This window comes from Somniosus microcephalus, chromosome 14 (genome assembly GCF_052327205.1).
Source record: "Somniosus microcephalus isolate GS21.2 chromosome 14, FLI_Smic_1.0, whole genome shotgun sequence".
In the NCBI taxonomy this organism is placed as follows: domain Eukaryota; kingdom Metazoa; phylum Chordata; class Chondrichthyes; order Squaliformes; family Somniosidae; genus Somniosus; species Somniosus microcephalus.
Genome location: NC_141000.1, coordinates 9,460,790 through 9,473,263, shown reverse-complemented (window position 1 = coordinate 9,473,263; position 12,474 = coordinate 9,460,790). Strand labels below are relative to the sequence as shown.

The window sequence follows — 12,474 nt, the reverse complement described above, 5'->3', positions numbered from 1 at the left end:
AAGAGGACGTAAGTGCTGGTCACGATGACTAACACATCCGTTAGCTGGTTGATACATGCATGAGCAGCAGATTCATTGATATGACAGTGCTAGCTGCAATGAGCCACAGTTAATAGCTGAGGGCAGTGGTTGCAGGTTTCTTGGTTGCAGATGGCAAAACTTTGCAACAGGCTGCCACCTGGCCATCAGCAAGCTGATATAGTTGGCGAGTAGGTGTGCCAAGGTCTACAGATATGTTCCGGTGCTTGCTGATCCTGGCTTGCCTTCTTTCATCTTGTGCCACCTCAACCAAGAAGCACTATTTTAGAGGCACTTTAAAAAACAAACTTACCTGAAGGAGTAAAAAAGTTACTTCGAGTCTACAGCACAGAAACAGGCCATTCGGCCCATCTGATCTATGCCAACGTTTAGGCTCCACACCAGCCTCCTCCACTCCCACCAAATTTATTTTCTCACAAAAAACATTAATTTAAAATGGCAAATAAAATCCATACAGTACTAAAATGGTACTGTAAATAGTGCAAAAAAATATATAAAGCCTGCAGCACTTTTAGACCCTGGAAGCTTCCTTTGCTCCCATTCCAAATAGCCACTGTGTTAAAAAAAAAGGCAATCCCAGGGCAAATCCTGCAGAACTGCATTGTGTTCATTGAATTATTTTAACATAAAATCTGGGGTTGTAACGAGGCTAAGGTACAAAATGGTCACAAACCCTCCAGCACACAAAACGCTGCTGACCATAGAATTGGAGGGCCTGCTCTCCCGATTTTCCAATCGCCCTGTGCCTGTGTCGCAACTACTATTCCAGTGCATAGCAGTGCAGAGTTGGCCCCATAGCTTTTTTAAAAATTGCTCCCCAATATAAACCTATTTAAATATTCACATGACATTTAAAATTCTAATTACAGGTTTCCCCCAACGTTGTATCTATCTGAATACAGGAAACTCTTTGGTATCCGGCACCGATGGGACCGGCGTGTTGCCGGTTGATTAAAAATTCCGGATGACGGAGAGGGTTATCTACCGAGGCTATTTTTAACAAACAAAGAGTCAGACTCCTGTTATTGAGGCGTTCGGACTTCCGACAGTGCCAAGAAGCCGAGTAGTTGCAGTTTGGAGAACTACCCCCACTGACTAACTCGGCCACCGGAGACTCGGACTCGGCAACATTTCCGGTTATTGAGGTGTTGTTTTCGGAGCGAGAATTTTGCTGGTTAATAGAGAATTACGGATATTTAGGTGCCATTTAAACGAGAGTTTCCTGTAATCTCTTTCTGTTCTTCTAGAGTATGCAAACATTCACTTAATAAACTGCTGTTTCACTTTATGAACTTTTATTTTTCCTCATCCTCCATTAATACATGTAATATATCCAGGTGAAGCAAAAGACGATTCATTAGGAAAAGTGGGATAAGAGAGATATATCTTTAGCATTGAGGATTTGACTACAGCATTATACCTGGCAACATTCACAGAATTTGGTCAAAAAGGCCAGTTTGAATCAATCTTTTTCCCCTGTACTTTTTATTTAGTGACTTTGTGTCTCCCGAGATAGGAATGAATTAATTAGAATTTGCCAGCCTATTACGAGTTGAAACAGGTCAATTTTTTATTTTAAAACACAATTAGAATGTATTTACTGTAAATAATCAGCAATATTTCAAGGAATGTCTATAAAAACTCAATGTAGAACTCCCAGGTGGTTCATTAGGTAAATGTGTGGCCCAGCATGATGCTGACGACACAGCTCAGAAGGCTCTCAGGTTTGATCTCTGATCTGCAATGAGTTAGCTGATCTCAGAGACTGGGACACTACAATCGGCCTCACTAGGGAAGTGGAGGTGGGCCAAGCAGCCGAGTTCCCAGTCTTGATTGCTATCAAGTGACTCGTGTTAGCCGTCAGGTGAGAACAGAATTATGAATAAGCTGCTGACATTCATTGCTGAAGTTTGCCCTTCAAGAATTGACACTTGGGGCTGGATTTTCATTGAGTCGTCGGGTAGGAGGCGGGACTACAACTTTCGGGGTTGTAGTCCCGCCCCCATCGAGTTCTAGCCAACCCATGCGATTTTCACTTGATTGACCTTGTTGAGCCCGCCCAGCGGGCTCAGCAGGCCAATTAAGGGCCACCCGGCAACAGGTGACGTCACAGATTGAAATTTCATCTGTCAAGACCTTTTGACAGATGAAATATCAGCGTTCGACAGCTGTTTGAAGCTGTCAAACACTGACAATCTGTACTCTAAGTTAATTCCTTCCTGTCAGGATGATTTAGAGATCTCCCCGGAACAGAAAGCTAAATGCTGGAAGTTTTGACAGATCGCGGCCATTCTGCTTTCTGTGCCGGTGAGATGAGGGACTCACGAGACCTGAAGGAAGGAAGGCTGTAAAGGTACGTAAATGTAAGTACAACTTCTTTAAACACTTTACACACACCAAACACACTTACCTCTGCACTCATGCACCCATCACTCACCTGAACACCGGACATCTTGACCCCTCCAAGCCCTTCATCCCGACAGCCCGCCTCGCTAACTTGGCGTGGTTTGGAGCTGTCGGGAATCCCACATTTCAACAATGAAAATAGGGATTAGGCTAAAAACTGCCTGTTAACTACCTGTTAACAGGCAGTTAATTGGCACTAATCCCCTTCCCGCCTCGGGGAGGCGGGTCCCAGTGCGGGTCGGGTACCCGTCTCCTTTGAAACTGGCATGGAGGCGGGTTGGGGGCGGGATGGGTTCGTGCCCCCCGATTTCGGGATTTTAACCCCCCACAAGCCTCCAATCCCGCCTCCACGGCCCAATGAAAATCCTGCCCTTGGACTAGGTACTGGAGAGCTACTGATGTGAACCAAACCCAGGATGATTTAGCACCTTGGGGACAGAGAGAAATGGAGAGGGCAAGAGAGAAAACTGAAAACAGAAAATGCAAAAAATACATAATACATCAAATGTTATCTGCAAGGGAAAGGTAGGCTAACATTTCAAGTGTAACCCTTCATCAGAACTGAGTTGGGGAACAAAGATTTTTCTACTAACCTTGCGCACTGAGTACTGACACTGGGTGACTATAAAAAGGAGAGATACTAGATTCAGCTTGATCACAGAATAATGTTTAAACTTACTGCCAGCAATATTCAAATGTTTATGTCTGAACAAAATATATGCTACTGGCACAGTGCTAATGGAGGGATTAAGAGTAATTTGTGCCTGTACAGACCAGGAGAATCCCAGCAATGTATGGAGGAGTGCCAGGCAGGGAGGGATTGGGTGTGTGTTCATGGACATTGGGTAAAGACAGGATTAGGCTCTGCTGTGATAGCCTCCACAGTTGAACAGCTTGACAGCACTCACTGTCAAGGTTCGCACATGGTATTGGAAGCTGACTGCCACCTGTTGAGCCCAGCACGGGGAATCAACAGCTTCTGGAGGACAGCAAATTGAAAGGAAAAATTAGAAAAATCAGAGTTACCTCCGTCGCAGGCTTGATTATTCTTTTCCCACTGAAATACTGATTCGTATAATTCCCAGTGTGCTGAAAAATCTTAAACACAAGGATAGGAGGAAATTCTTCTCCAGCAAATCTGAGGGAAAAATAGGAAGACTGATTTCTGTAAATGATGTCAGCTGTTCTAAGTAACCGTGCTGTTTCACGTTTTAAGTTAGAAGTCATGAGTGATGTGTTCCTGGTCCATCATTCAACATGTAAATGAGCTGACCCTACCAATTCAAGTGGGGTCATCGTCGCAATTCACTGGCAGGCAGAAGTCCTGCCCTGTCAGCGTTGCTGCAGTGCAAACAGCGGTCTGGTTATATGCGATGTTATAACACGTACAAAGCAGAACTTGTTAAAAATATATACAGGAAACTTTCGATTTACCGGCACCTAAATAACCGGAAATCTCGGTTAACCGGCAAAATTCAGGAGTAGGTTCAGGTAACTTTTATTACTTTTTTTACTCCATTTGTTGCTGTGCAAGGGTGTGGCTGCAGCTGTTGCTAAGCTACAGAGACGCTTGCAACTTGTGCCCATTGTTCTGAAGACAGGGTTTGTTGCTTTATACGGAGCTCTCAGCTCCGTATCTTTTACTATAGCGTTCGGTTATCCAGAATTTTTGATGAACCGGCACCACGTCGGTCCCGTCCGTGCCGGATAAAAAAAAGATTCCTGTATATTTTGACACAATGAAACAGCTCTTAATGGTTGGTTAATTTTGAAATTAAAAATATTTTTCTGCCGATGAAAATTATGAAAAACTACAGAGAACTGATGAAATATAGTTATACTCTCTGCACCACTATGCATTTCTCAAATATGGGCAATTCTGTGTTCATTTATTTTGCACTTCTCTCTATTTTTTTTCCAGGTATGTTACAGTTGCTTTGTTGGATAGTGTCCTACAGAACTTACCTGAACCTAACCTTATACGCCATGCTGGTATCCTTCAGGAGCTCAGCATCGGAGGGTTGTAGCTTCCTTAGAATGTTAGTTGTCAGACAGTGTTCCTATCACAGAAGGGAACAGTGGTAAATTTGCACAAGTGCATCAGAAAATAAACTGCGTGTATGCTTTGGGGAAAAATAGCACTTATTAAAACACAATGATCTTATGAATGTCTTTTAAAGTCAGATATAAGCACTGCATTCAGTCAAATATGATAATGTAGAAGGATGAGAATTATTGACTTTTTGCAAAGTTTTTTTTAATAAAAAGAGGATTGGCTAAACTTAAATTAAAATTCTGGAAGCCAAGCCTATATTTATTGGATGGGCTTTGCTGGTTCTTGACCAGACTGATATATCCAATCATTGAGAAACTCTAATTACGGTGAGCAGAAATGTAGTTAAATGTAGTCTGACTAGAAGGGCAGGGCTGTCTACAGCACCCTATGGACACTCACACAATCTCCAGTTCTGGAGAATTACTCATGTGAATATCAGTCACTGGGGCACCAGTTCTTAAAAATTCATAAAGTAACGGCCAGAGACTTAAGAGGAAATGGTGCACTTCTCCATTATTAACTGCCTGCAAAAATGGGTTCTGCTATTACACTTACCGCTGCACAGATTGTGTGCTTGAGTAGGCAAAATAGCTGTTTATTTCTGTAAGAACACCATGACGTCTGAATAATTCTAGCTGCAAAATCAGGATCAATTCTGAAAAACAGAAAGTAAAGATCATCTGATTATATTGGACATTATTTATTGTTCAAAGTAGATTTGCATAGTTGAGGTAAGGTAAGAAATACCTCAATCTATCTGGTGCAATTAAAAGCACTGACACATTCCCAAAGCAGAATTCATTATCAATTCCTCCTTTCTCTAATCATGCCTCCTCCTTTTCCATTGAATTGTTCTTGAATGGACTTTCTCAGGATTGTCTATTCCTTTGCTCCTACCTCCAAAAACATATGGTGGGAGCCAGGATAAAGAGAAAAAGGCAAATAAAGAAATATAGTTACGGTAGAGAAAATATAACCTAATTAGAAGAATAAAGATAAGAGGGACAAGGTAAAGCAGAATGACGTGTTTATTTTTTATTGTGTTTATGTTCATTAAAATTGTATAGTACAGTTAATATTACAAATACAAAGCTATTCCTGACATTTCAGTGGGTTAATTGATTTATTTGTCACAGCGCTCGAGCTAGAAATATACAAAGCTGTCCTGCCAAAGGAAACAGTCATTCCTCTGAACCTAACAGCATAGCTGTCCAAACATTAAATACCATGCTCTGATATAGATGATATTTTAGATCTGTATATATCTAATAGCTAAAACCAAAGTAGGTGTAAAGCTTTGACTCCCACAACTACCTGGATTATACTTCTTCCCACCCCTGTTAAGTGGCAAGTAACATTTGGGCCACAAAAGTGCCAGGCAATGACTATCTCCAACAAGAGTCTAGCCACCGCCCCTTGACATTCAACGGCATTACCATCGCCGAATCCCCCACCATCAACATCCTGGGGGTCACCATTGACCAGAAACTTAACTGGACCAGCCACAGGAATAAGGTGCATAAAAGAGTGAGAGTGTTGGATAGTACTAGAGAAGAAAGTAGTACTAGAGGTGGAAGTAGTACCATATTAGATAGGAGCAGACTAAGACTATGAAAAATTCAAAAATGGGTTTAGAATGCATGTACGTAAACGCACAAAGTGTGGTGAACATAAGAAATAGCAGCAGGAATAGGCCACTTGGCTCCTCGAGCCTGCTCCGCCATTCAGTAAGATCATGGCTGATCTAGGGCTCAAAGCCACTTCCCAGCCTGCTCCCCATAACCCTTCACTCTCTTATCTTGCAAAAATTTGTCTATCTCCACTTTAAATGTATTTAATGACCCGGCCTCCACAGCTCTCTGAGGCAGAGAATTCGACCCTCTGAGAGAAGAAGTTCCTCCTCACCTCAGTTCTAAAAGGGCGATCCTTTATTCTGAGATTGTGCCCCCGAGTTCTAGATTTCCCCACGAGGGGAAACATCGGGGTCGATTTTCCTGAAGCTGTCGAGAAGAAGGCAGGACTACAACTTTTGGGTTTTAGACCCGCCTACTTTGACGTCCGGCCAATCCGCGCGATTTTCCCTTGATTGACATTGTTGAGCCCGCTGGGGCCAATTAAGGGCCACCCGGCAACAGGTGACGTCACAGACTGCAAGTTCATCTGTCAAGAGTTCTTGACAGATGAAATATCAGTGTTTCACAGCTGTTTGAAGCTGCGAAACACTGACACTCTGATTTCTAACATGAGTCCTTCTGCACAGACTCAGTTAGAACTCTCAGCAACACTCAAAGCTGAAGGCTGTCACTTTTCACAGATCACAGCCGTTCAGCTTTAAGTGCCGGCTGAGTGATGGGCTCCCGACAGCTACAGGAAGAAAGGCTGTTAAGTATAGGTAAGTAAAAGTTCTTTACACACTTTAGACACACCAAACACACTTACCTTTGCACTCATGCACCCATCACTTACCTGAACACCGACATTGCAACCCCTCCAACTCCTTCAACCCGACGGCCCGCCTGCTCTAACCTGGCGTGGTTTGGAGCCGTCGGGAATCCCACACAAAACCCCTCAAAATAGGGATTAGGCTAAAAACTGCCTGTGGCAGTTAATTGGCACTAATTCCTTCCCGCCTGGTTTCAGTGGGTCCCAGTGCGGGGTGGGGACCCGCCGCCTCTGAAAGTTGCGTGGAGCGGGGTTTTGGGCGGGATGGTGTCGGGACCCCTGAATTCGGGATTTTCCCCCCCCACACGCCTGAAACCCCGCCTGACGGCTCCACGAAAATCGACCCCATCCTCTCTGCCTCGACCCTGTCAAGCCCCCTCAGTATCTTATATGTTTCGATAAGATCACCTCTCATTCTTCTAAATTCCAATGAGTATAGGTCCAGCCTGCTCAACCTTTCCTCATAAGTCAAACCCCTCATCTCTGGAATTAACCTAGTGAATCGTCTCTGAACTGCCTCCAATGCAAGTATATCCTTCCTTAAATAAGGAGACCAAAACTCTACGCAGTACTCAAGGTGTGGTCTCACCAATACCTTGTGAATAAGGTTGGTGAGCTACAAGCACAATTAGCCGTGTGGCAATATGATGTTGTGGCAATAACGAAAACATGGCTTAAAAACGGAGAGGACTGGGCACTTAATATTCAAGGGTACAAGGTGTTCAGAAAAGATAGGGAAGGAAAAAAGGGAGTTGGGGTGGCCGTGCTGATTAAGGAAGACATTGTAGTGTTGGAAAGGGAGGATGTTCTTGAGGAGACAAGGACAGAATCCATTTGGTCAGAGTTGAGGAGCAAAAAGGGTATGATCACGCTATTGGGGGTATTCTACAGGCCTCCAAATAGTGAAAGGGAAGTAGAGGAGCAAATCTGCAGGGAAATCGCAGAGATATGCAAGAGCTATAGAGTGGTGATATTGGGGGACTTTAATTACCCAAATATCGATTGGGATAATGCATGGGTAAAGAGAAAGGAGAGGGAGGAATTTCTGAAATGTATTCAGGAGAATTTCCTTGACCAGTATGTTCTTGGCCCAACTAGGAAGGAGGCATTGCTGGATCTGGTGCTGGGGAATGAGTTAGGCCAGGTCGGCCAAGTGCCTGTGGGAGAACACTTGGGTACGAGTGATCATCGTATCATAAGACTTAGATTAGCAATGGAGAGGAGCAAAGAACAATCTAGAGTGGAACTTCTAAACTGGAATAGGGCTAACTTCAATGCGATGCGAAAGGATCTAGCCAAGGTAAAATGGAACCAAAGACTGACAGGAAAAACTGTAACGGAACAATGGGTGATCTTTAAAGAGGAGATGTTCCAAGTACAGGCTAGGTACATTCCAACAAGAGGGAAGAGTAAGGGAACCAAAGCAAGGGCTCCTTGGATGGCAAGGGAGATAGAGAAGATGATGAAACAAAAAAAGAGGGTGTATGATGCATGTCAGGTGAATTCTTCAAGGGAGAACCAGACCAAATACAATGGCCCGTATTTTCCGATCGGAGGCTTCCTGCGTGCGGATGCCATGATCTGGAAAAAATCTACGCTCTTACCTGAGGGCTCTGGAGATTTGGACATTTCCGCTCCTGGGCCTCTCCTGGTGCACAGGCGCAGAGGCCCAGGTATCCCGGGGCGCAGGCAGTTCGCAAGCATCCCTGGGATCACGTGGGCCATGTGGAACCAATGGAAGAAGGAAATTCCCCTTCATACTTTTGACAGGTCTCTCAGCTTAGACCTGTCAAATGTATGAATGGGAATCACTCAAAAACACACTAAAACATTAAATATATATTTTTTAAATCACGTTTTTAAAATTAGTTAAAATTACATTAAATTAAATATTTTAAACAAAAATTTATTTTTTTGAAAAAAATAATTCAAGTTTTTTACAGGGCTAAAAATAAACTTACCTTTTTTTTAAAGTACTTCTGTCAGCAGTGAATTCCAGGTCATTTCACTCGCTGCCTAAAAATGTTTTCCCTCACATCCCCCCTGTATCTCTTGCCCAAAACCTTAAATCTGTGTCCCCTAGTCCTCGTACCATCAACTAGTGGGAACAGCCTTTCCCCGTCTAGCCTATCCAAACCCGTCATAATCTTGTACACCTTTATCAAATCACCCCTCAACCTCCTTTGCTCTAATGAAAACAAATCCAGCTTCTCCAACCTGTCCTTGTAGCTAAGATCCCCCATCCCCAGAACCATTCTGGTAAATCTCCTCTGCACCCTTCTCAAGGGCCTTCACATCCTTCCTAAAGTGTGGTGACCAGAACTGGACGCAATACTCCAGTTGTGGCCTAACCAGCGCTTTATAAATGTTCAGCATAACTTTTCTACTTTTGTACTCAATACCTCTATTTATGAAGTCCAAGATCCCATATGCTTTGCTAACCACTCTCTCAATATGTCCCGCCACCTTCAGGGACCTATGCACATGAACTCACAGGTCCCTCTGTCCCTGCACACTCTTTAAAACTGTGCCATTAAGTGTATATTACCTCTCCATGTTCCTTCTGCCAAAATGCATCACCTCACACTTCTCTGTATTAAATTCCATCTGCCACTTGTCTGCCCATTCTGCTAGCCTTTCTATGTCCTGTTGCAGTCGATTGGTATCATCCTCACTGTTTGCCACACCCCCAAGTTTGGTGTCATCGGCAAATTAAGAAATTCTACTCTGCATTCCAATATCCAGGTCATTTATATATATATCAAAAAAGCAGTGGCCCCAGCACTGACCCTTGGGGAACACCACTGTCTACCATCCTCCAGTCTGAAAAACAGCCATTTACCACAACTCGCTGTTTTCTGTCCTTAAGCCCATTCCTTATCCAAGCTGCAACTGACCCACCTATTCCATTAGCCTCACTTTTGTTAACCAGCCTTCTATGTGGTACTTTGTCAAACGCCTTCCGAAAATCCATGCAGACAACATCCATTGCATTCCTTTCATCAATCCTCTGTTACTTCATCAAAAAATTCAATTAGATTAGTCAAACACGATCTGCCTTTTACAAATCCGTGTCGGCTCTCCTTAATTAGCTTCAACCTCTCCAAGTGCCCGTTAATTTTTTCTTTGATTATTGTTTCTAAAACTTTAGCCACCACTGATGTTAACCACCTCAATGCTGTCAAACACTGACAGAACAACTGTCAAACTCCATGTGGACGTAGTCCCTTTAAGGAAACCGGCTGATGACACATCATCAAATGACGTCATCAGACCCGCTTCCTGTTAATTGGCCGGTAAGCCTGGCCTTCAACAAGGCTAATCAAGGTAAAATCACGTCTGCAGAGCGGATGCAGCTGGGAGCAGGACCGGAACCCAGAAACCAGCTGTCCCGCCCCCAGCCCGCCTCCTCAATTAAATTTGCGGCCAAAGGGTGGTAGAGGTTTGGAACTCTCTTCCGCCAATGGAAGTTGATGCTGGGTCATTTGTTAATTTTAAATCAGAGATTGATAGATTTTTGTTAACCAAAGGTATTAAGGGATATGGGGCAAAGGTGGGTATGTGGAGTTAGGTCACAGATCAGCCATGAGCTCATTGAATGGTAGAACAGGTTCGAGGGGCTAAATGGCCTCCTCCTGTTCCTATGAAACATTAACTCATCTGTTCTCTCCACAGATACTGCCTGACCTGTGCTTCTAGTAATTTCTGTTTTTGTTTATGGAGTTAAATTATATAGATTATGACACTCATTTTATTTTTAATGGAAAGTGAACTTCTTCTTCTTATCGTGTCCATGGACAGTCTATACATAGCCCAGCCAGAACTGGACACATTTTTGCACCTTGTTGTTGAATTCGGCAAGATCTGCAACAGTGCAGGGTTCCTCTAACGATAGGCATTGCAGGAGATGTTGCATAGTCTGTGCCTCAGTTCCACATTCACAAGTTGTCGGGCTGGTTGAATATCCCCATTTGCTTAGTGACACCTTTGAGCAACCTACACCGGTCCTAAGTCTGTTAAGGCACTTCCAGGTTGCCCAGTTGCAATTAGCTCCTGGGGGAAGGCTTTCATCAAGTAAAATTGACAGCACGTGAATTGTGACATTTTAAGCAAATCATAATCAGGCCCTTTATTTCCTCAAAGATTATACAGTTTTTTTTTTACAATAATCTAAAGCCACAGATAAACAAAGAGAAATTTGGGGAGATAATCAGCCTGATAACTGAATAAAAACACAGACAGACAGGAAACTGGAAGAGTGATTCTGTAAATGGAGGGCCAGGGATAGGTGATGGGCCATTACTAGCAGTGCAACAGATGTATGCTTTTCTTGGTGTAAGAGACAAGCATTTTGGCATTAACCCAAATCTTTTTTTACTCTCTTCCAGTAACCTATTGATATTATTTACGTTAAACATAGAGTAACACAAAACAAAACATATGAGTCCATTTATTTTGGTAATGAAAAACACATGAATTACTTACATCTTTGGTTTAGATTTTTTCTTGTGTGATGCTATTTCTTTATTATTCTGTAATAAGAGATCACTTTGCAGAGTTTGACAGAAACACGGTGAACATTTACTTTCTAATTCAGTAGGATCCATTCTTAGTATTTCAAAATCATTCTGAAGACACAAAAATGAGTTACAGTAATTATCTCATCACGACGGTCTGCGTCATTGCTAAGTAATGCCGTTAGAAAGTATTTGAGGAGACATCAATGCTGTATCAATACAGTATAATGACCAGGAACTTAACCATTTTCACACACCATAGTGTTTCACAAGAGAAATTTTATGTGTCTGAAAGATGATATTTTCTATTAGCCATGGCTCAGTGGGCAGCACCCTTGCCCGAGTCAGAAGGTTGTGGGTTCAAGTCCCACTCCAGAGACTTAAGCACAAAAATCTGAGCTGACACTCCAGTACAGTGCTTAGGGAGTGCTGCACTGTCGGAGGTGCCGTCTTTCGGATGAGACGTTAAACCGAGGCCCCGTCTGCTCTCTCAGGTGGACGTAAAAGATCCCATGGCACTATTTCGAAGAACAGCAGGGGCGTTCTCCCCAGTGTCCTGGCCAATATTTATCCCTCAATCAACATAACAAAAACAGATTATCTGGTTATTATCACGTTGCTGTTTGTGGGAGCTTGCTGTGCGCAAACTGGCTGCTGTGTTTCCCACATTACAACAGTGACCACACTTCAAAATTACTTCATTGGCTGTAAAGCGCTTTGAAACGTCCGGTGGTCGTGAAAGTCTTTCTTTCTTATTACAGCATATTGAAGGTGTGTTAATTTAAATGTGCTTATTGTACTGTACGGCATATTGGTATTAAAGCTTAAACGTAAACCATCATGCATAAATCAGCTAGTGTCAATTACTGCTTGTAACATGGTAGTTCATCAAAAGCAGATTATTCTTAAAAAAGCCAGGGAAATGGTGAATTTATTGGATTACCCAGCATTTACCACTCCATCCTGATTATTTTACTGAATCAAAGAGACTCTGCGATCTTAAGAAAATACTGA

The 12,474-nt window shown here is 42.9% G+C and overlaps 1 protein-coding gene across 2 annotated transcripts in view; it reads right to left on the bottom strand.

The window, feature by feature from the left end:
• The window catches only part of c14hxorf58 (chromosome 14 CXorf58 homolog), a 44,750-nt gene that overhangs the window by 19,981 nt on the left and 12,295 nt on the right, over positions 1 to 12,474 (bottom strand). Inside the window, exons 2-5 of one of the 2 annotated variants that reach the window (XM_086006214.1) lie at positions 11,429 to 11,571; positions 5,057 to 5,156; positions 4,411 to 4,505; positions 3,472 to 3,583 (exon numbers count right to left, since the gene is read on the bottom strand). In XM_086006214.1, the coding sequence (XP_085862340.1) occupies positions 3,472 to 3,583; positions 4,411 to 4,505; positions 5,057 to 5,156; positions 11,429 to 11,550 (429 nt within the window). In that variant the 5' untranslated portion in view covers positions 11,551 to 11,571. Of the gene's footprint in view, positions 1 to 3,038; positions 3,303 to 3,471; positions 3,584 to 4,410; positions 4,506 to 5,056; positions 5,157 to 11,428; positions 11,572 to 12,474 lie in introns of those variants that run through there. The other variant, XM_086006215.1, reaches the window with a different exon arrangement.